The following is a 21,577-nucleotide window of genomic DNA, read 5'->3' on the forward strand; positions in this document are numbered from 1 at the left end:
AGATAAACATGTACGATAAGTAAAGCGTGTTAGTTGGTGATAAGTTCTAAGAACAATAAGGCAACAGGTCAGGAAGTGGAGGGGGTGAGGGAGAAGTAAAATTTTAGATAGACTAACCAGCAAGAAGAAGACATCTAAGTAAAGATCTAAGAAAATGAAGCAGGGAACCCTGGGGATAGCAGAGGGAATATGGGTCCAGAAAGAGAGGCTGGCAAGTGCAAAGGCCCTGAGGTAAGAGCACACTTTAAAGGATGAGCAGGGAGGTCAGAATGAGGCCCAGTGTCTGGCAGAGTGAGGAGAGAGGGGAGACGGTTGGCATGTGAGATCTGAGACCTAATAGCTGCAGGTTTTACTCTGATAGAGATAGGGGGCCACTAGGGGTTTTGAGCAGAAGAGTGACGTGGGGTGACTTGTTTTGCAGGATCACTCTGGCTGCTGTGTTTAAAATAAAGAGAAAAGAGAAAATGGCCAAGCAGGGAGATGAGTTGGAAGGCCCCTTGCTGGCCCTCTTCTGTTTGTCCAATCACGTCTCTTACTATTCTGCTACCCTGTAGCCCTAACAGACTCTTCTTCCCTGAACACACTTTGCAGCTGCTGACCTATCATCCTTGATGAAGTGGCCTCCACTTCGAATAATAATAACACCTGGAATAACAGCTGCTACTTATCCAGCATCAATAATTCCATTCAATTTTTTAAAAAGTATTGTCTAATTTCACTTACAGACATTATCTCATTTAATGTTTATATTTTGTCCCCACGTATTGGGAAAGCTGAGGCTTTTTACAAGTTGCCACCAATTCGAAGGTCCCTGGGCCCAACCATAAGATAAAGAACAATTGATTCCCCTTTGGTCTCAAGTGGACCATTTGCATCTTTGAGGGTCTCCAGACCATGTGACCCTCTAGGCATTTCCTCACAGGAAGCCTGCACAAAGGGAGAGGGAGATGTTTAAGATGACCCTTAAATGTCAACATTAATTATCTGGATAGAAAAACAGAAGCAAAGGACATTTAAGGCAAAGAAAATAGCACTGCACAGGTTCAGAGGTACCACATGGGATGGTCAGGAAACTGCAGTTTACTGGTGTGTAGCATTTATAGGGATGCATTAGGCAGGAAACAGATCTGGAAGGCCTTGAATGGAATGTCAAATCAAAGAGCTAGACTTTCTCCTGTTTACAGTGAGGGAACTTTGAAAGGTTTTAGTAAACAAATAAGTAAACAAAAATATTGTTTAAGTTTGAACAAGGTAAGAGTGTCCGGGAATGTTGAGGACTGTGTCTACTTGGAAAGCCTGCGTTCCTTTTAAAGGAAGCAGCCAGGGTTCTGGCTGATGGTTGCTATACAGAAAGACAGGCCCAGTTTTGCCACTGGGAAATCTAGATTTTTATATAAAATCTTCCAATTTTTTATATGTTTGCAACAAGTTTTTTTTTTTAAATTTTGATTACGTATAAAATTTTAATTGTATATAAAACCCCGCATAGCAGCCACCCTCTGGGGGCTTCTGCCTGGAGTATAAGTAAGCTCCAGGAGGACAGGGACTTTGTCTTATTTCCACTGTGTTCTCAGTGCTTGCCACAGAGCCTGGCACACAGTAGGTGTTCATACATGTTTGCTAAATGTATATGTATGTGTTAGTTACTAGTATTCGTATTGTACGCTTGAGGAAACTGAGGCTCATGGAGGATAATAGATGACACGGGAAGTGGCCACACTCAGGTTCAAGTTCAAATCTCTGAACTTGGAAATAGACAAAATGTCTTGCAAGAAAGATGGATTAAGATAGACTAAGAGTAGAAGAGTAGAAACAGCTCTTCGTCAGACCCTTACACCACCCCCCTATCCCCTATCCAGGATGTGGGGACAGCTCAGATGTCCTGTGTGTGGCTCCCACTTGATTTTAACCCCCCTGGGAAACTTCTGATCCCGTTCTCTGGGACTGTTTTCCCTCTCTTATCTTATTCAGACCTAGGAATCAGAGATGAGGCAGCCCACTCACCACCTGTCCCTCCCCAGCATAGTGACATCTGTAAAACGTTGAGTTGCTAGCAGTAGCAGTTTCTTCTGGGTATTTCAAATCCAAACAAGGGCCCACCAGATCTTGCTGGCCAGGATCCTGGACAACTAAATCCCTAGGGGTACCAGGTAGCTACAAGTTAGCTTTTTCTGATCTAGTTCACTCTTTTACAAACATTATTAGCAGAGCTGCTCATGGCTGCTACATACGTAGAAATGAAAGGAGGTGGGCTGTACAGCAGAAACTAACACAACATTGTGAAGTAATAAAAATTAATTTAAAAAAAAGAAAGAAATGAAAGGAGGTGGGAAAACAATAGAGCCAGTGAAGGGGGATTTGGGGAAATAGAATATCAGTGGTTGAGGCTTCTAAAATCAGAGTCAGGCTAAGATCTACTCAGTTGACATAAAATCAATCCTTCCTTCCTTTCCATCTTTCTTCCTCTCTTCCTCCCTTCATCAAATCAGACAGTAGTTTAGTCAGTCAAGAAACATTTGTTGTTCAGTGTTCAACAGACTCCCATAATTGGCAGGTGATGATTTGAACGATGCCCGTGAACTGTGTCACATTTTATTCATATATTCATACACTTTCAATTTATTAAGAAGGGATAAGTAGAGAAGGAGACACTAGCGTGTTTTGCCAACTATTACAATTCGCAGGGGAAAGCTGTTGTTGTTCCTCTATACAATTCTGAGAGTAATTTACCAATTTCTGGACTCTTTCCAGAATCTTGTATTTGAAGGTACAGTCACGGCTCAGTGCTCTGCTTTCTGAACCAGAACCCCATGCACTGCATTGCTGGCCAGTCAGTTCATCTTGCACACATTCATTTTCCTTAAATGGATTTATTTTCAAGTCCATCAGGGGATTTTTCTTAAATTTAATGTTTAAAAGAGTCTTATCCAAGGTAAATGGATAAATTACCAGCTGGTAAATGGTGAGTAGGAAGCTGGCCAGGCCCGATCTGCCTGGCTCTGTGTCCTTTGCATTAGGTCATGGAGGGGAACCCAAGCTTTGGAATGTTAATCTTGCCCACGGGCCTGAAGTAATATCCCAGGATGTGAATGTGCATGACCATCTGTCTGTCCTGGGGGCGTGAAGAAGGCAAGACGCTCTGTCCTTGACCCTGACTGACTGAACCCAGGGGCTGGATCTGGAGGTTTAGGGGCCTGGGAACCTCCCTCTAAGTGCTTCAATGTCTGCAGGCCCCAAGAGTTTCGCTGTTTCATAGCAGGCATGGCCACCTCCCAGTTGCTATTCTGCGCTGTGGCAAGTGCCAGCTTGTCTTCCCTTCCCGCCCAGCCTGGGAAACCGGAGGCATTTCTAGCTCAGGCCCGGACCCGTCCTGGTGGCCTGGATTCCACCGCCTAGGCAGAAAGCTCATCTCAGCCCAGGGACCATTTCTCCCTGGGTTTTGTCACAGAGGAATTTCTATTCCAGCAGTTCAGGGCGATGGGGGTGGGTGGGTGGCCACAGGCTTCTTCTCTCTTAAGCTACAGAGCGGTGGGGTGGATATCAGTGTGTAGAGAAGGAAAGAGGGGAGGGAAGGGAAGCTTGAGACATTCCATCCCTGAGGTTGTTTCATCCCCAAATCCAAGGCAAATAAGGGAGTTGGGAAGGCTGGACTGTCTTCCCAGCAGCCCAGTCCTGAGTCCCTGAAAGGAGGACTTTCTCACATTCCTACAGGAGGGTGGGAAAGAGGCTGGGTCTGGGCAGGTCTGGAGAGCATCTGTTCCCTGTGGCTTTGGGGGAACACGCCCCGACTTGCTGAGCTCTCAGGTAGGAGTCTCTGGGTAGGAAGCCCAGCCTCTGATTGCGCAGGGGCTGTGTGTGTGTGCAACAAATAATTTAGTGCATCCATGCGCTTTTTGCTTATATGAAATTCAAATTTAACTGAACTTATCTGGCAACCCCAATATAGGAGGCAGGACTCGGTTGAACTGGACTGAGGCTGACACTCCATCCCCCTGTCTCTCCAATTTCAGGGAGGCAAGGGCCAGTTTCTGGACACATAACCCTGCTTTGACCTGCTCCCCACCCTGAAGCAAGAGAATTCCTTGGGCATTGCCTGTCCCACACAGCTAGGGCCCCTCGGACTTCAGACTTCAGTTCTGAAACTCCAGAGACTTTCATGTCAACCAGTAATGCTCCATCCTGGAGTCCCTTTGAAGATGAAAAGCTCTCCTGAGAACTGAAGTGCTCTGTTATTGTAATTAACATAATTAACAGCACTTTTGCTCATAGCCCTGTAGGAAACTGGGGGACTTTGCTTTTTGTAAGAAATACCTACCTCACTCTCCCAGGAGATGGCCAACCTCTTCTAATCCAATACGAGGGTAGATGTCCCTGCCAGCCCCAGTCCCTGCTCCCACCTACCCTGACTTAGCCTTGTCTTTTTACTTGTTCAGATGGTTTTTCACTACAAGGCACCCGGCTCTCCAGGCACAGTAGCCACCCTCTCCTGGGAGATGTCTGTGCCTTCTTGATGAATGGTAAAGCCTGGGGTAAAGCCTTTTGGTAAATGGTAAAAAGCCTTCCGTCCGGTCTACCCTAGCTCTGGAACGGACAGAAGGGGTGCCAGCTGCTGCCATCTCACTTCTCAACCCAAATGCCCCGACCACTAACAGCAAACTCTTCCTTAATGCCAGGAATCAGGTTGTTGTTATGTAGAGTGGCCATGTGGGAGGTATATAGCATTTCCTTCGGAAGGTAGCTGGTCACACAATGGTAACCAGGGCAGCTAAAGGTCATGCCCAGAGGCCTTGTCCAGAGTCTGTTGTCTTCATTATTTATTTCTAGGGGTGCATCCTTCTGCTTTCCCCAAGGAGGTGATCAACTCTTGCACAGGAAGAGCCAGAGCATTCCATTCCCTAAAGGTGTAGCATAGAGGAGATACTCAGCATTACTAATTGGGTTGCGAAAAATTGATGTTTGTGATAGACCAAAGAAGCATGTCTGCCTCTCTCTGCATTCCCAGGGCTCTTAGCAGCTCTCTCTGGGTTTCCTGACATACCTACTGTATGATTTTTATCTGGCCTGTTATGTGATTGTAAAAACTTACAGAAGTGTTCTATGTTGTTACTATTGGCAGTGCAAGGCCTCTGCCCAAACTGGCTGAAGGTTCAAGAATTTTAGACAGTTGACTCTGATGATGGCTAGAGGTTATAAAATTTCCCTGTCACCCCAAATCTGTCTTCAACACCTTGGTATTGTCCTACCCTAGACTCTTAGGAAATCACAAGAAGGAAAATTAGAGTCCTGGACCTCTGTAGAATGTGCTCTCAGGTCTTTATAGCCTGTTCCTCTCCCCACAACATACACACACACACACATACACACACACACTCATCCATGAGTGGCAGAGTCAACTCCTCCCCACCTTCCTATTTCATTCAGTTTAATTTAATAGGAACTTATGCTTAGACAGCAAATGATGCTCAATAACAATAATGGCGCATATTGAGCTTTGTAGATCTAGTCTCTTTGAGATTCAGAGTCACCAGAACATGTCAGATGAACTAGAGGGGCCCGGACAAGGCTCAATGACAGACAGTTGTGACAAGGCCACTGAAAAGACCTTCACCGTAAGACAGTAGTGACCTAGGGCCTGGAGCCCATCATAGGGGTGAGTTGGCTCTGGGAACGGCATGAGTCTGACGCTGAAGCCTCCTTCCAGCCCACCTGCCTTGACACTATGGGTGTGCCAAGGGAAATGGCCATGCACTCATCAAGTGAAGAACTCAGACCCTAAAGAGCTATACCACTGGGAGCTAGTGGCATGCCTGAGACTGAGTATAACAAATTGGGGGGAGCTGGGGGAGGGCACAGGGAGAGCTGGGGAGAATGTCTGCTCTTGCCCCCTGGAGCACAGCCAGGCTTCAGCAGTGACTGCTGATGAATGTAACCAGGACTGACCCTTTGGACTGGGTCAGCATCATTGAGAGACTTGGCCAAACCAGAGGGAAGACTGAACTCCTTGCTAATCTACTCATGGAGAAACTTGGTGTCTTAGTCCATTTGGGCTGCTATAACAAAATACCATAGACTGGGTGGATTATAAACAACAGATATTTATTTCTCACAGTTATGGAGGCTGGGAAGTCCAAGAAGATTTGGTGCCTGGTGAAGACCAACTTCTAAGTCCTTAGAAGGCCATCTTCTTGCTGTGTCCTCCCATGGTGGAAGAGACGAGGTTGCTCTCTGGAGTCCTTTTCATAAGGGCACTAATCCCATTCATGAGGGCTCCACCTTCAGGACCGAGTCACTTTCCAGAGGCCCCAGCTCCTGCTACCATCGCATCGGGGGTTAGGATTTCGACATATGAATTTGGCAATGGGGCGCGGGGACACAAATATTCAGTCCATTGTACTCAGTGTCGTTGGGATTCCTACTTTAAAAGAGACTTGGTCTCTTTAGTTAAAGGCTGAAGTACAGGGACAACTTTGAAGAGCAGTTGTTCTTCAAATAATATATACCCTTCATAGGAAATAAACCTTAACTATCTTTTCTAAGAGAAAAGGCTAGTGTTTTCTTCATTTTTGAATCAGGGCTACACAATTGTCTCATTTTATTTTCTTTTAATGATTCTTCACGGTCTTTTTGTTTTGGGAAGAACAAACACTGGTTCCTGGGTATATTCCTGGCTGGTTGAAGAGAATGTCCTCCTTGGGTCCCAGCTAACAATGCTCAACACTTACCCATGCTGCCCTCATCTCTTTTCCTGCCTTGTCCCAGATACATTCACTGTCATCCACCCCAGCCATCAAAGAGACTATAGTACAGTTACTTTAGGATTGGAGGACACAATGATCCAAACGTTCATCTGGCTCCCAAATCCCCTCGTCAGGCAGAGCTGGAGGAGCTCTAAGTCTGCAGAATGAAGGTAGTCCGCCTTCAACACTGACTTAACAAGCAGCTTTGCAATCTGCCTTTGTGGAATTTTCAGTGCAAGAATTTATGGTAAACTCATGAAGGCCATCTTTAGCTGCAAACTTTATTTCTAAAATTTTTAGCTCTAGTCAGAACAAATGCAGAGAGGAAAACAAGGAGAAATAAAAACCACAAGAAGATGCTAGAAATCTTCATGAGAAATGTATGGTTGTTCAATATGTGAAAGGCTGACATTCTTGGGGCTTCACTATCTGAATAAGCTGCCTCCAAAATGGAAGGTAAATCATCGCCCAAGGAAAAAGATTAAGATCACTGAAGCCTCCCACACCAGATGTAACAGGCTGGGCAGTTACGCCTGTGATGGGAGAACCACACCGGGGAGTGATTTGCTAACAGTCAAAAGTGGGAGAACATAGCAGTTGCTGTCAATTTGGGCTAAGAGGCAATTATAGATTCAATTTCATTCAAGATGGTAATTCTTAACTTCATTTTTTTTAATGTAGGACCGTAGTCTATATCCTGAGGATTTCTCCCCCATTTCTTTTCTCCTAAAGAAAAGCATTCTCATAAACTGTCATGTAGGTTAACTGGTGGTGCTCAGAAGAGTCATGAATTTTACAGGCAAAATGGCACGTAAAAGGTGAATGAGAAAAAAAAGAAAGCATCACATTTAAGTCAGGTCATCGCAGCCTGGATTAATCACTCCTCCTCTGGTCTCTCGGTGCATGGCTCATACTTTCATTCAAGAATTTATCATGTTGTGATGTCATGGACAATCATCGGCTTCTAGGACTCCTCCTTCCCTCAGGACTCAGCTCCCTGAGGCCAGGGCCTCTGTTTTATTCTTTCTCATAAACTCCCTTGCCACTCCATATATGCCCAGTGTACATTAATGCGCTATCAGTGATTACTGAACAAATACCCTCCAGGTCCTATACTAGTTCCAGTGGCACATATGAAGTGTAAACTCATTTTGTACTTACTGTGATGGAGATTTGAATCCAGATCCAACTGAGTCCAATACCCTCGGTCTTAAGCCCTTTGTAAACCTGCCTTTCCTGAGAAGGATTGATCAGTGAATGGGAGACGATATCAGCTTTCCTGCTCCCCAAATGGCTGCTTCTTCTCCATCACCTTGCTGGTTCTTCCTCATCCCCCCACCCAGCCCCTGGAATTTACAAGGCCCCAGGGTTCAGTTCTCAGGCTCCTTCTCTGTATTTACACGTCATGATCTCATTCAGTCTCATTTATAGGCTGACCACTCCCATTTGGGCATCCTGGACTCTCCCCTGAATCCCAGATGTGCATGCATATTTGACTACCTCCTGGACCTCTTCACTTAGATGTCTAACAGCAACCTCAAATTTAATGTGTGATTTGAATGATCTTGACATTCTTTTTTTTGATATACCAAAGTAATAAATGCTGTTTATGACTTCTTTAAGTTTACATAGTGCTCCAACATATTAATACCCTCTGAGCTTCAAAAAACCAAATACATTTACAGGAGTATTATCAGTCACCAAAATGACAAGGAAGGAAACTTTACCTTGCGAGAATGCACAGATGTTCTCATTAAGGCAGTATTGACCCAGACGATCATTTTAGTATCTGTCAAGATGGATATAAGCGTCTCTGAGCCCCAGGAACAGAGGAAGAACAGAAGCAGTTAACAGCAATGGGGAGCACGGCCCATTAGCTTGGCCCCTACGATCCCCTCATGTTGTATCCACGCCCCACACAGGAACTAGCATGGATGGCGTGGATTTCACAAAGTGAATTCACTACAGTCTCCACTGAGGATAATTCTATCAGGAGAGACTTGAAATACTAGTTTCAAGAAATGCTGAGAAGTGGGAGGAAGCCTTTGGTAAAAACATGAAAAAGTCTCCAAAGTCTTTTGGAAGTGGGCAGCATCACTAGCGAATCAGCTGCTCCAGGAAGGCGTCAGAAAGGAAGATTTAATGTCCTTGTCACCCATACAGACGTCACCGTGATTTCGCTAAAGTCCAAATCGGTTCACATAACCCCCTTGCTTGAAATCCTTTAAGGGCTCCTCACCTTACATGGGATTGGGCCTCAATGCCCCAGCAAGGCACACAAGGCCTTTAGTGGGCTGAATCCTCACCTGTCCGTCTCTCCAACCACTCTACTCCCACCCACCCACCTCAGCAACAGGGACCACAGACAGTTCTCCAAACACATCTTTCCACCTTGCTCATGCTACTCCCACTCCCTGGAACCTTCTTTCCCAGGAAACCCTGACTCAGTGCATCCTCTGTGCAACTCCCCATGACCTTTCCTCTCTCCTCCACAGCAAGAGGAGCTCCTTTATCTTCTGGGTTCCTAAAACCCTTTGTAGACACCCTTCTAATCTAGCCCATGACAGCATAATTATTTGTTAATTGCTTTGTTTCCCCAAAGGTCTTCAAGGGGAAAGCCTGAGGTCTGAGCTTTCTAAATCCTTAATGCCTAACATTATGACAGGAACATGGTAACTGTTTAGAAAATGTTTGATGAATGAATGAAGGTTTGCCTGCTAAGCCTCTGCCAGAAAAATGTGAAAAACAGAATGTAGTTACACCAACATTCCACTAGAGGGAGGGATGTAAAACTTTATCCCCTCTAGTGTAGCATTTTAGCCTTGTTCTCAGTCAGATGAATATCATCTGATAAAATATTTCAGTTTTAGGCTAGACCTAATATAAAACAACCTCTGATAAGCTTGAGGAAACGTAATTATTACAGGTCACTCTATGCCAGGCTCTGGGTTTGACAATGGGTAGTTCTTCTGGGTACAGATGAATAGAAAGGGTAGGCACTATATATAACAGTGTTTTACATTTTCAAGTTATGTAGAGTGCATTGAAACGCATTACAGAGCTTTTCTCCTTTCAGACATAATCTTGTTATCTAAAACATGCTCCACCTAGAAAGCTCATTGCTCCTTACACAATAAACGCTGTGGAATCCGATGACTACCCAGCTTTCTAATTTCCTGTTGCCCTATATCCCTCATATCCTGTCTTGAACACACACACATGCTGTTCATGAAGTCAGCTGAAACAATTCATACAGCCTAAAATCTAGAATCTAGATTAACCTCAAGTTCAATACCGATGTTCAATGAACGTGACAGACTGACAAACGCTCAAGGGCAGCAGATGACCCTCCCCCACAGCCCCCAACCCCCAGCAGCCCCCAAACCCCGACGGAGCTGCTTCCTTAGCACCCAGCATCTATCAGTTTAGCATTTATCACAGTGTATTGTAATAGTCTGCATACTTATCCATACCTGGGTGAGGCTGAGAGCTCCTTGAAGAGGCTGGACTGGATCTTATTCTTTCCCCCAGCCTCAGCTGCTAGCACAGCACCTGGCACATGGTGTTTAGTACATTTTTTTAAATGAATAAATGAGCTCATTTCATTATACGGGTAGCAAGAGACTGATTTCTGCCATCAGTCTCAGGAAGAGGCTGGATGGCTTTGGGGTGTATACAGACACGTATGCATACATGTGGTGGAGGAGACTGTCTGATTTGAGGCAACTAGCAGACAGATGTGTGGGTGCACACACACTTTCCCCAGAATCTTCCCAAATCAGTAGCTACAGTGTCGGAGCTTTCATAATTAGAGAGTCATACCTTTGGATTATCTATGGCTCCTTGTCAACATATCTTGAACACATGTGCCCTTGTCATCACTTATATTATCACATAAATTTCAAAACTCAAACTTCCCCAGCATCTGATCTGTATCCTCAAATTGTGCTCCTTCCCCACCTTCCCATTCCTGCTCTGTTGAGAATCTCAGACAGACTCCTGTTTACTTTCTGTGGTTTGTATTAGGACATAGTTTGTCTTTTCAAATACATCACCATATGTCAAATAAGCTCTTTCAAATCATGTACACCATAATATTTGCAAGGGATTAAAACACATCAATTTGTATAATTCCATGAGTTCATAATGATACTCAAAATTTTTTTAAAAACTTGATTGGTCAACATTAGAAGATCTAGTGAATTGACTCCTTGTGTTGAAAATTAGTAAATGAAGGGAGAGAATCAAGCATTTCTTCTGCTTCTCCTATACAAACAGCACCACTGGGTAAGCAAAATTTAGGGGAAGGAAAAGCTTGCTTTCATAGAAATAGTCCAGCAAGTAAGTGAAGAAGAAATGATAGAATATCACCTCATGATAGAATTAGAATGTGACCTCTAATGAATTAACCAATTTAGACATTGACTACCAATGACTGGTAACATCACAGAATGAAAGGCAACCAGACGGTATACGCCTCCTGATGGAAGTATAAAATATTAGCTATAATGAAATCTGATCAAAGTTCTAAATCCCACAATGTATTCACGAGAAACACAGAGAACAGCAGAACATGTTCAACTAACAGTGTAAAAAAAAAAAAAAGACGACAATTATGAGACAATCAGAAATCTGAATACTGACTGGTTATATGATGATATTAAATAATTGTTATCACCTTTTTTTTTAGGTGAAATAGTGCTATTGTAGCTATGTTAAAGAAAGAACCCTTATCTTTCAGATATTTAAAAATAAATATTTACAGATAAAATAATACAATGTCTGGGATTTGCTTCAAAAATAATACGGGGGCGGGAGTTAGGGGTAGTGTGTGGGCATACAAATGAAACAAGATGGCCTTGCATTGAAGCCGAGGGATGGGAACATGGGAGTGTGTTATACTGTTTTGTCTACTTTTGTATATACTTGAAATTTTCCAAAGAAAAAGTTTTTAATAAAGAAAAACTAACACTTTTCTGAATATTCTGACCATCTTGTCCTAAGGGACAGCCACCCCCCTCCCACCCCTTGAGATCGTTATCCTAGGGAGTCTCCCCGAATTGAAAATACCCAAGTAACATTAATTCATCAGCCTCTCTTTACAAACTAGTACAAAAGATTATTTCCTGGACTGTTTTTACCCCTGAAAATACTGAGTCCCTGAGGGCAAAGGTCAAAGAAAACCCTGCAGGAGGGAAAAGGAAGGGCTGAGTGTGGGAAGAAGAAAAGGAAGAACAAATTTTGCCTTTATTACAATTTTCCCAGGGCCTTCACTAGTTGGCACATGCATCTTCTTTGTGTGGGTTTTACTAAGAGAACTTTCACTGGAGGCATGAAAAATATGTTTAAATTCCGAACTCTCAGGTTAAAATTTCACAAAGCATACCCTTTTATGTTGTCAAAGGCTAATATAAATATTTTCAGAAGCGGGCTCAGTGAGCCAATGATGAGACCACTTGGGTGGAGCTAGGGCACAGTTCTGTCTGAACCTGGGAACAGTCTAGACCTGTCCATAGGACTACAATGACATGGAAACCAGGAGAGAGTAAAGAGTCACATCAAGTGCTCAAGAGTATAGCTTTTCATAGCAGATCTCTGGAAGAACACCAAGAAACTGGTTGCCTCTGGGGAGGGAAGCTGGGGCACTTGGAATAGGGTGGGAGGAGAAAAAACATTGTATGACTTTATTGTCATAGCGCCTTGATATGTATGATGACATTTGCAAACAGCCTTTTGTTGACGTAAGTGACTGTACTTTTTATCTTGAAATTAGACAGAAGACAGATGTCTCTTTGTTTATGGGTTCCTTGGCTGGGCCATCTGCTGGCACTACCTGCTGTTTGCATATTTTCTTGATACTCCCTCCCCTCGCCTCCCTACCCCACCCTAACCTCCCAGAATCTAACCACAAAAATAGGATTTTAATAGTTCTAGTGCGACTTCTATAGGTGTGACATGGTATTGGACAAAGCTCAGATTCTCTCACAGACGCTCCTCTAATAGCAGAGCCAGTGAACACTGTCTTTGATGGCTCCTATTTCACCTTATTCAGGTGAATTCTGTGGTTTATGATTGACATTGTAAGTTACTATTAGAAAAAAAGTGTCTCTGTGTTTATCCTGTGGTTTTTAAGGATCCCTGCACACTCTGCCTGTCTCTAGAGTATTCAGTCCAGTTGCATTGTTTTTTCCTCTTTGTTTGAGATTATTATTTACTTGCATTAAAATGTACCCATTTTAAAGGTACAGTTTTATTAATTTTGGTAATTGTATACAAGGTGTAACCACCACCACGATCCAGATATAGAAAAGTTACTTACCCTTTAAAAGTTTTCCATCCCAATTTGCCCCAATTCAGTTTTGAGACACTTTACTGAGTTTTACTGCTTTCTCTAACATCGACTCTCCGGGTGATTTAGGAAAGGAACTTTACCTCTCTGGATGTGTTTTTGCTTTTATAACATGAAAAATGCCATAAGACATTTGTTACCAGGGGCCCTTGCAATACTTTCAGAAAATGAGGGGGTAGGGTAAGGGCGGGAATCTCAGCCTTGCGTCCCCATTCTTCACATAGCACACGCATGTGGCAGATCCTAGTGGGAAAAGCCTGTGGTCGCCTGTGGTTTCCATCTCCTCTCTTGCTAGTGTGTATGTAACCTTTCGTAAGCATCAGCTTTCTCATCTCCAATATCAGGCTTATTAACAAGGCCTATTTGTTTACTGTTGTGAGGATGAACTGAGATGTGCCGGCAGCCTTAAATGTTAGTTGGTATTTGTATTATGGCATAATATAAAGGTACTGCATTCAACCATCTCGGTTACTACACGTTTATGCAGTCTGATTCTCACAGCCAAAACAGACGCACAAAGTACACTCACCCATTTACCCACCTGGGGAGGCCCAAAGCCTGCCTGCCGGCCTTCCTTACAGGGCTCGGAGAAAAGCTGCGCACGCGTGCATGCGCTTTCAAAGAGCCTCGCTAGGGGCCGGAATGGGAAACAGGAAGTTCTAACGCCTGTCGTACAAGCGCGACGTAAAGCGGGTCTGCTTTACGGCACCCTGCTTCCGCCGTAAAGCGCCGTCGGAAATCCCGCGTGAGTGGGTTGACGAGACTACTTCCAGGTGGAAAACGCGGTTCTTGGAAGCTGGCTGACTTGACGTCTCCCCCATGGGCAAGCGCAGGATCCGGAGCCAGAGCCAGCTGCTCAACTCCCTAACCAAAAAGCAGAAGCAGCATCTAAGGGATTTCGGCGAGGAGCATCCCTTCTATGACAGGTATGGAGAGGCAAGGCTGGGACCGGCGCTGCCGGCGTCCTTTCCCGGTGGGAGCCCGCGTGTCCCCGCGTTTGGTCCGCCGGTGCCCGGGGATAGTGACAGGGCAGCTCCCGCCGCGTCCTACGCTGCCCCGGCGCCGGCCTAGCTCGCCCGGGGATCCTGGCGGCTTCCCGCCTGAGATGGGGTTCTTCACCGGTCTTTCTACCTTTTGTTTAGCCGGTAGCTTTATGCTAGACGGCACGCCTCCTGTGTGGCGACTGGGCAGAGATTTTATAAGCTTGTTTTCGTTTTATATGTTTTTAAAGAATTGCTTGGGGGCTTCCCTGATGGCGCAGTGGTTAAGAATCCGCCTGCCAACGCAGGGGACAGGGGTTCGAGCCCTGGTCCGGGAAGATCCCACACGCCGCGGAGCAACTAAGCCCGTGCGCGCGCCACAACTATTGAGCCTGCACTGTAGAGCCCGCGAGCCACAACTGTTGAGCCAGGGTGCTGCAACTACTGATGCCCGCGAGCCTAGAGCCCCTGCTCCGCAACAAGAGAAGCCACCGCAATGAGAAGCCCGCGCACCGCAACAAAGAGTAACCCCCGCTCGCCACAACTAGAGAAAGCCCGGGCGCAGCAACGAAGACCCATAGCAGTCAAAAATAAATTAATTAAATAAGTTAAAAAAAAAAAAAAGAATTGCTTGGGACCCTCGACATCACCGATCTATTCAATGACAATGAGGAAACTAATGTTTGGGTAGTTGTGGGTTCCTCTGTAAGTGTCCAGACTCTCAGTTATGATCTTAGCGCTCATCCCACCACTTTGAGCTGCTTTATCAACAGTTAGAAGGATAGTCTACTTAAGAAACTTGCTAGAAAAGGTGAACCCCGAGGGATTTTATTTGCCAAAATTTCCCATCTTTTGGATGAGAGCCTGTTACTGTGTGACTGTAGTATTTGTCATGTGGTCTTGTTAGACTTTTTCATTTGTCTCTTATTATCTGTTTGGCATATTGTTACAAAACCTGTCCAAATGCATATGGAGTTTTTACTTGACAATAGATATAATGTATTTATAACAGTATAGTCTGCCATGTTCATTTAAAGTTGTATGATTAGACTTTTCCTAATTGCTACATGCTGGTAGTTAAAGTTTAACATTACCTGTTTCTTCTCAGGGTTTCCAGAAAGGAAGCAAAACCACAGACTTGTCAACTGGTAATGCTTTATAACTTCTTTATGATAGTTGATTCTGGACTGTTACTTTTAAGACTATATATAGTAATAAAGTTTGGCTATATTTCCACTCTTTGATTTTAGATGTAAGCTATATTTTAGTAATATTGCTTAGTTTTAAGTGCAGATGTCTGTTAAAATGCCATTGTGATAACTAATATAGTATAGAGTATGAAACTGTCCTGAGAGATAAGCCTGTTAGAACTTGTTAAGGAAGCTTACCAGAGGGCTCTTGGTGAATCCTAAGAGGGAACGTCTTGTTTGCTTAACATAAAATAGAGTGCAAAATCATCAAAGGTCTTATTTCATTACCACAGACTCAAAAGTAAACTACACTTTTTTGTTGTAAGTTTTCCTGTTGCTCTTTTAAAGATGCCACATGTCTGACACATAGGTTAGATCGCCTTATAACCTAAAGCTCCATGTGTTTAGTTTGCTGTCTTTCCATGTGGAACATTAGCAGTTCAAAGAAGAGGAAGAGCTTCTAGAATCATAGCTAGATTAGCTGTTTTAAACAAATTTGGTGCTAGATTTGGTTGAATAGATAGGATTGCATATTTGCAGAAAAGCTAGTGTTTATTTAGAAAAGTCTGAACTTGGTTCCACTGTCGGCCTGATAGTCGTGGGGTAGCAACACGAACAATATAATTTTTGTTTTTAAAATCCCTATTTTCCTTTTAGTCAGAGAGTTTAGATACTTCAAGTTCTGAAAGTGAAGCAGAGAGTGAACCAGAACAAGTTTCTGGTTACAACAGACTACTTGCCACATTAAAGGATATTTCCAAGGAAGATGAGGAGGAAGAAGAGGAAGAAGACAGTGTTATAGATGAGACAGAAATGAATCTTGAAGATGGCGATAGTGACATCAGTGTGGAGGAAGAGACGGCAGTAGCGTCTACTGACGTGCAGAAGAGTAAGTGTCTTTGATGTGGGTTTATCATCTTTGCAGGGACCACAGACAGATTGCCCCAGGGGCATGGTGCCTTGTACTGTATGAGCTGGGTGAAAGCACATGGATTCAAAGCAGAGATTCTTAACATTGTTGGGCTCTGTGATATCGTCAAGAATCTGATGAAAACACAGGACCCTCTGGCCATAATAATGCAGAAATGACATTTTTGCTTATGATTTCCAGGATTTCATCAATCCTAGTTCAAATTCCTTGATTGAGAGGAAAGGGAACATAATTCTGTTTTTGTAATGGTCTCAATTTATGAAAGATTATTGTTCCTCCGCTAGAGGAACCAAGTTTAATGGAAGATAGACATAAAATATACAAAACTTTTCAAGCATCAAATTTGAATGGAACCGATAAATATAAGGTGTTAAAGAGATGCAAAGTGGTCACATGCTGCCAGGGTAAATGAGGGGAGGCTTCAGAGAAGAGCTGGGATTGAAAGCTTCAAGGAACTCTGTCTCACTCAGACATCTAGGTGACTATTTTTTTATTATTATTATTTATTTATTTATTTTTGGCTGCATTGGGTCTTTGTTGCAGTGTGCCGGCTTCTTACTGTGGTGGCTTCTCTTGTTGTGGAGCATGGGCTCTAGGCACGTGGGCTTCAGTAGTTGTGGCACGCGGGCTCAGTAGTTATGGCTCGTGGGCTCTAGAGTGCAGGCTCTGTAGTTGTGGCGCACGGGCTTAGTTGCTCCGCAGCATGTGGGATCTTCCCAGACTAGGGCTCAAACCCACGTCCCCTGCATTGGCAGGCGAATTCTTAACCACTGTGCCACCAGGGAAGTCCCCATAGGTGACTTTTTAATTTAACTTTAAAATCATCTTTATTGAGGTATGAATTACATTCAACAAGGTGTACCCTTTTTAAGTATGTAATTTGATAAGTTTTGACAAATGTGTATATCTATATTGTCACCACCAAAGTCAAGATACAGAACACTTCCAATACCTACAAAAGGTTCCTTCTTGTCCTTTTACAGTCAGTTTCCCAGGCCTGACATCAGGCAACCACTGACATCTTTCTTTCTGTATGTATTAGTGTTTCCTATTCTAGAAATTCATATGAATGGAAGCATACAATAAGTACCCTTTTGCGTGTGGCTTCTTTGGCTCCTCATGTTGTGACTCATCCGCGTAGTTCATGTTAGTAATTCATTTCTTTTATTACTGGAATAGTAGTCCATTGTCTGAATATATCTGGGTAACTTTTTATATCCTATTATCTTAATGCCTATTTGCCTTACTGTATTTTTTTCTATACTTTAAGGTGTCACACACCATTCTTAGTATTTTAATTTATCACTTGTACTGGGATAAAAAACTCGTTGCCTCAGACTTAGGGGTTTTTTTGTTTAATTTTGTTGGTTTTCCAGTTTTCTTTCATGTTTTGGGTTTTTAAAAATGAAAAGTTTGTTTTTTTTAATTATAAAAGTAATATATATTTACTGTAAAATTTAAGAGGGTAATATAGTTAACGTATATCTCCTCCACCCTGAGATGAACACCTTTAACATTTTATAGAACCTTCCAGACTACATTTTTATGGATATGAGTGAATACAAGTATCTACATATATTTGTGTGTATGTGCATAATGGTCTCGTACATTTCTGTAACTTACTTTTTTTCTTTAATAATATAACGTGTGTAACTGTGGGTTCACATTAGCTTAATCACATAGTATTCCATTGTAAATAATATGTGGTAATTTAATTAGTACCCCATCGATAGAAATGACAAAATCATTTTTTTTCTAGTTATTTGTTATATCAACGCTGATTTGAACATCTTTACATGTACCGGGTCAGTAGTCAAGCTCAATTTTGAAACTTATGTCTTCTACCTGAATTTGCTTAAAAGTAAATGATAGCCTAAGGAATTCGATTTCATTTGTCAACAGAAGTGTAATTATATTTATGAGTAGTAAATAATTTCACAAAATGTTTTATCAAAACTGCAGATGCGGCCTTACCTTCTGACCCTAAGGGAAAAGATGGGCACGGGCCACCTGGCACATTAGAGGAATCCCCAGAGGAGTTTACAGATGCAAAACATGAGTCACTCTTCAGCCTAGAAACCAACTTTCTCGAAGAGGAAAGAGAAGGCAACTGTTCTCTGAAAGCATTACAAGGTCACAGCACAGCTCGTGATGTTTGAATTCAGCTGGTGCTTAGTATGGGTGGTTGTGGTCTAATACCTGTTAAATCTCCTGTTATTGGAATGAGCAGTAATAGAAACAGATAGTTTAGCAGCTAGATGTAGAGCTGGAAAGAAATGCTTCTCCAAGATCTTTTGTGTTTTTCAGGGTTAGGCAGTGTTGGGAGTGGGCGCGGCTGTTCAGGAGAACAAACAGTTGAAGAATGATAGCAGGGAAGGCCAGTTCCCCAAAGCTCACATCCACAGCTGGAGTCAGGGGAAGACTTCTGATTTTTTTCCCCAAGCAGGGAAGGGAGAGAAAGAGGAGAAAAGTACTTTGCAATTTTCTCTCTATCCTTCACTTGCTCTTCCTCATTGGAGCAGTAATTTTCCAGATTTGTGAGACCCGGCAGTGGCTAATCTGATTGGTCCTTATTACCAGGAAGCACCTCAGAAGCCAGAAAGCTCCACCCTGTCTCCCCAGTCTCTCTCTTTATTTTTGGCTGCATTGGGTCTTTGTGGCAGTGGGCGGGCTTCTCGCTGTGGTGGCTTCTCTTGTTGTGGAGCACAGGCTGTAGGCACGTGGGCTTCAGCAGTTGTGACACGCGGGCTCAGCAGTTGTGACACACAGGCTCAGTAGTTGTGGCTCGCGGGCTCTAGAGCGCAGGCTCTGTAGTTGTGGCTCACGGGCTTGGTTGCTCCGCAGCATGTGGGATCTTCCCAGACTAGGGCTCGAACCCGTGTCCCCTGCATTGGCAGGCGGATTCTTAACCACTGTGCCACTGAGGAAGTCCCCATAGGTGACTTTTTAATTTAACTTTAAAATCAACTTTAATGAGGTATGAATTACATTCAACAAGGTGTACCCTTTTTAAGTATGTAATTCGATAAGTTTTGACAGATGTGTATATCTATATTGTCACCGCCAAAGTCAAGATACAGAACACTCTGGGCCATGCCTCTGTCCCCATGACTGTCACTTAGACAAGCCTCTGGTAGGCTGAGGCAGGGCTCTGCTGTCTCTCAGATCCCTGTGTCTTAGCCTGTGCCTGGGTGGGCGAGTCAGGTTGGTCTCATTCTGTGTCCTGACTGCCTTTTTTTTGGTCCCAGTGCCATTCTTCAACCAGCTGTGCCATTGAAGTTGAAATTTTAATCCTCCTTTGGTTCTGTTAGCTATTCTAGACAAGAGGAAGAAGTAGCAGGTAGAATTTGGGCACAAACTGCATTCTGAACTCAAAAAAACTTAAAAAAAAAAAACCTGGAGGAAACACTAGGAAGCTTGACTATCCTGAAGTTTCTCTGGTTGTTTGGTCTGTACTGATATATTATTACCTAGAATTCTTATTTCCTATTGTTCACCTTTATCTTAGGTCTTAATGTAAGGTGCACTGCATTTGAAGTTTTACTACCTGGGTCCTTGAATGGGTCATTTAACTTTGCTTCTTACATGAGTGGGACTGGAAGAGAAGATTGGGTGGCCAGCGCAGAGCACTGATACCCTGAGCAATGACCCTACCATTTTGATCATTTGTTCACCTCAGTTGAGTGTTGAGCATTTATATTTGTCTTCCAGTGCAGGTTAAATCAGACATGGAATCTGCCCTCAGGGATCTTGCAGTCTAGTTAGGTGAGGTAGGACATGCACATATATGTGTTGGTGTGGATAACTGAGGGCAGGGTGGGGCACTTGAGAGAAAGTGATGACTGTCTGTAGGGGACCAGAGATGGCTTCTTTGGAGCCAGAACTGTGCCTGACACAGTAGGCTCCTGGGAAATAGCTATTTATTGTGATAGCTATAGGGGGTATAGCTATCACAATAGGGGGTAACATTCAACTGATACTATTTGGATATATAGAAATGTGGTGAACCAGAGAATAGAATTTTCAGTTAAAGGAAGGAAAGCCACAGTGGCAGAAGAATTTGAGAGCCATGTAATTCAAAAATTACATTAGAGAGGTAAGTTAGAGGTGTATGTTGAATTTCAGACCGAGACGTTTCTTCAGAGGTTTTTGAGCTGGGGAATAATGTGATTAAAGAAATGCTTTAGGGAGATGAACCTGTCAGAAACTTTTAAGCTCTGGACTGGGATAAATGATGGGGAAAGTTGATGGGGAAAAAGATGAGTTAACATCATGAAAACAGGATGTCATTCACAGGGGAAGACTGGAAAATCCCTGTCATTTGCTTTAAGTGTTCTAATATTCTTTATTTCTGAATTAGATCCATTTGCACAACATGTAAACAAAGAACTGAAAGAAAAAGAAGTCCAGGCTGTTGCCACAAATCCCAAAACTACCCACCAACTAAAAGTAAGCATTGTTTCATCATCACAGTCACAAATGGAGAAAAGCAATGGTCTTGGGTTTTAGTGGTCTCCCTGAATGTATGATACACACCTGTGGCAGATGGCTTGATAGGAAGCAAGACAGAGGAAGACTGGAAGAGCCCAGTAAGGCACAGACATAGCTAACAAAGGCACTGGGAAGCTGGAAGGTGGGGACCAATGAGATAAGAATGCTTTGGAGACAGGTACACCAGGGTTTAGACCAACGTCTGCAACAGGCTATCTCATGACCTAAGGCAAGTTAATCTACCTTTTTAATCTCCACTGTTCTCTTCTGTTAGAGGGGGACAGTAATGCCTGCATCAAAATAAAGTAATTTATTTTACTGGAAAATACGTACAAAGTGTTCAGTCAAACAGTAGCTACTGCTGTTCATTTGTTTGAAATATCTGAGATAAGTTCACACCTAAATTATTCAGTATGGAGCAGTTTTTGCTTCTTTTTTCGGTGATATTTTTTTCACCACTGATGCTATTCATAAGAATTGGTCATCCTTGTTTCCTTGTTTCATTGAAATTTTTATTGAGATAATAATTATAGATGCAGTTGTAAGAAATAATGCAAAGGTATCCCGTGTGCCCTTTGCCCAGTTTCCCCCAGTGGTAGCATCTTACAAAACTGTAGTACAATATCACAAGTAGGAAATTTCCACTGATACAATCTACCTGTCTTATTCAGATTTCCTCACTTTTGCTCCTGCTCCTTTGTGTTATTTAGTTCTGTACTGTTTTATCACATGTAGGTTGCCCTGGCCACCACCACAGTCAACATACAGAGCATTTCCAGCACCAAAGATCCCTCCTCTTCGCTGGTGCCATTTTATAATCACACCCACCTCCCTTCCCCCATTCCTAACCCTTGGTAACCACTAATCTGTTCTCCATTTGTATAATTTTGTTATTTCAA

General features: G+C 43.2%; 1 protein-coding gene across 4 annotated transcripts in view; it reads left to right on the forward strand.

The window, feature by feature from the left end:
- The first annotated feature begins 13,742 nt into the window (after positions 1–13,742).
- The window catches only part of UTP25 (UTP25 small subunit processome component), a 29,662-nt gene continuing 21,827 nt past the window's right edge, over positions 13,743–21,577 (forward strand). Inside the window, exons 1-5 of one of the 4 annotated variants that reach the window (XM_049708453.1) lie at positions 13,743–14,012; positions 15,175–15,214; positions 15,914–16,145; positions 18,150–18,320; positions 20,548–20,636. In XM_049708453.1, coding sequence (XP_049564410.1) covers positions 13,906–14,012; positions 15,175–15,214; positions 15,914–16,145; positions 18,150–18,320; positions 20,548–20,636 — 639 coding nt within the window. In that variant the 5' untranslated portion in view covers positions 13,743–13,905. The remainder of the gene's footprint in view (positions 14,013–15,174; positions 15,215–15,913; positions 16,146–18,149; positions 18,321–20,547; positions 20,637–21,577) is intronic. The other 3 variants (XM_049707741.1, XM_049708017.1, XM_033438086.2) reach the window with 3 other exon arrangements.

Source organism: Orcinus orca, chromosome 1 (genome assembly GCF_937001465.1).
Source record: "Orcinus orca chromosome 1, mOrcOrc1.1, whole genome shotgun sequence".
Taxonomy (NCBI): Eukaryota; Metazoa; Chordata; class Mammalia; order Artiodactyla; family Delphinidae; genus Orcinus; species Orcinus orca.